Below are 1,650 nucleotides of genomic sequence, written 5' to 3'. Positions count from 1 at the left end.
GTGGTTGTGGGTCATTTTCAGCAGGAGGTGGGCGAGGTGGTAGGTCGAACACAGTTGGCAGACCGTGCTTCACGCATTCATCGTTAACCTTGTGCTTGAGTTCGTCTGAGGACAGGCCTGTGTTCTCATGCGCCTTCTGGGCCAACACTGAGGGCGCGACACATTTGACCTCCCTTGGGTGTATAGGACGTATTATACCACCCTTCAGCATTTCGTCAACCTTTGCCTCCATAAAGGCCCGTTGGTCTGGGTTGAACGAGCGTTGTGGAATCTTTGTGCGGAATGATGTGTTCTCGGGTATGTCGAGCTTGTGCACTGTGCCTGGAATGAGATTGACCTCGCTGAGTGATAAGGCGAAGCAGTCAGCGAATTCAGCGATGAGTGACTTGACTTCCTTGCGTTGGTCTGCTGTGATGTCGTCACCTATCTGCACAAGCTCCAATATCTTCTCTACACAGGCTTGTAGGAAGGGCTCAGTCTGGCGTGTGAAGATCGTGTCTTCTGGCTGGACATCTGATGCATTGGCAACTGGTAACACAAGGCATGGCGTGTCAGCTGGGGTGGTCTTATGTTGATCAACTGGGAAGGTAGGTACTCCCCTCGAGGGGGGTTTGTCACTCCCCCCACTAAGATCTTCTCGCTCCACCTGTAACAGTTTTATGTGGCATATAGGGGCATTCTCGGCTGGCATGGCACTTTCTGAGGCTTTCATGGCGCTGTTAGGGACTAGTGTTCGCAGGTCCAGTTAAGTCCAGTTTTTTACCTCAAAACGACGCAACTGGCAACTGCAACCGGTCTAGACCGATCCAAATATTGAGGGACCGCAACCGGACCGCTTTGGACCGGTCCTAATCGGTCCACAACACAAAAAAAACTGGTCCAGACCGGTTGCGACCGGTCTTTTGTTAAAAAATTTATTGTGCCAGATATATTAAATGTTATCTCACGTATATAGCATGCGTAGATAGATAATTTAATTTTCCGTAAGCTGGCCAAGATTTGAAGCGATTCGGTCAAGATTTGACTGAGATATGGTGAAAACGGAGAGAACATACATTCAAATTGCGTATAAAAATGTTTTTGGCCATATCTCAACCAATTCTTGACCGTTTTTGATGATTCAGGGACCGAAAATTAAGTAAAATGTGCATGAGTAAGGTACAATATGTGATGAGACGAAAGACCGGTTGCAATCGGTCTAAACCGGTCTTTTTCGGTTTTTATATATTTACAAAAACATGGCAACTGGCAACTGGACTGACCACAAATGTGGGCAACTGGCAACTGGAAAAGACCAGACCGTGGTTCAGTCCAGTTCAGTCCTATGTATATTTTCAGTCCTGTAGACTGGACCTGCGAACACTACACCTGTGCCGGCACATTATTACCCAACAGTGTATCAATTCGAGTAGCCATTTTATCTAAAAGATCATCTCTTGAGTCTCTAATCTGGTTGGTGTATACTGATTTAACTCGAGCATCTATTCCCAACTGGACGATACCTGGCTCTCCACTGTTCTGGGTGTAAATTTCTCCAGGCGATGCAAACATGTTGCTTTGCGCCATCATATCTTTATTGCTAGCTTCTTTGACAATCATCTTAGCAGACTTCCCATTTGTCCCTCTAGGTACTGGTTGACCTGTGAGTGC

The 1,650-nt window shown here is 46.8% G+C and overlaps 1 protein-coding gene across 1 annotated transcript in view; it reads right to left on the bottom strand.

Annotated features, from left to right (window-relative positions):
* The window catches only part of LACBIDRAFT_328212 (uncharacterized protein), a gene marked incomplete at both ends in the record, with an annotated part of 2,566 nt that extends 1,854 nt beyond the window's left edge, over positions 1–712 (bottom strand). The window contains one exon of the mRNA XM_001882093.1: positions 64–712. Within this exon, the coding sequence (XP_001882128.1) occupies positions 64–712 (649 nt within the window). The remainder of the gene's footprint in view (positions 1–63) is intronic.
* Positions 713–1,650: the final 938 nt, after the last annotated feature.

Source organism: Laccaria bicolor, genomic scaffold (genome assembly GCF_000143565.1).
Source record: "Laccaria bicolor S238N-H82 LACBIscaffold_15 genomic scaffold, whole genome shotgun sequence".
Taxonomy (NCBI): Eukaryota; Fungi; Basidiomycota; class Agaricomycetes; order Agaricales; family Hydnangiaceae; genus Laccaria; species Laccaria bicolor.
This window is presented reverse-complemented; position numbering and strand designations above follow the sequence as displayed.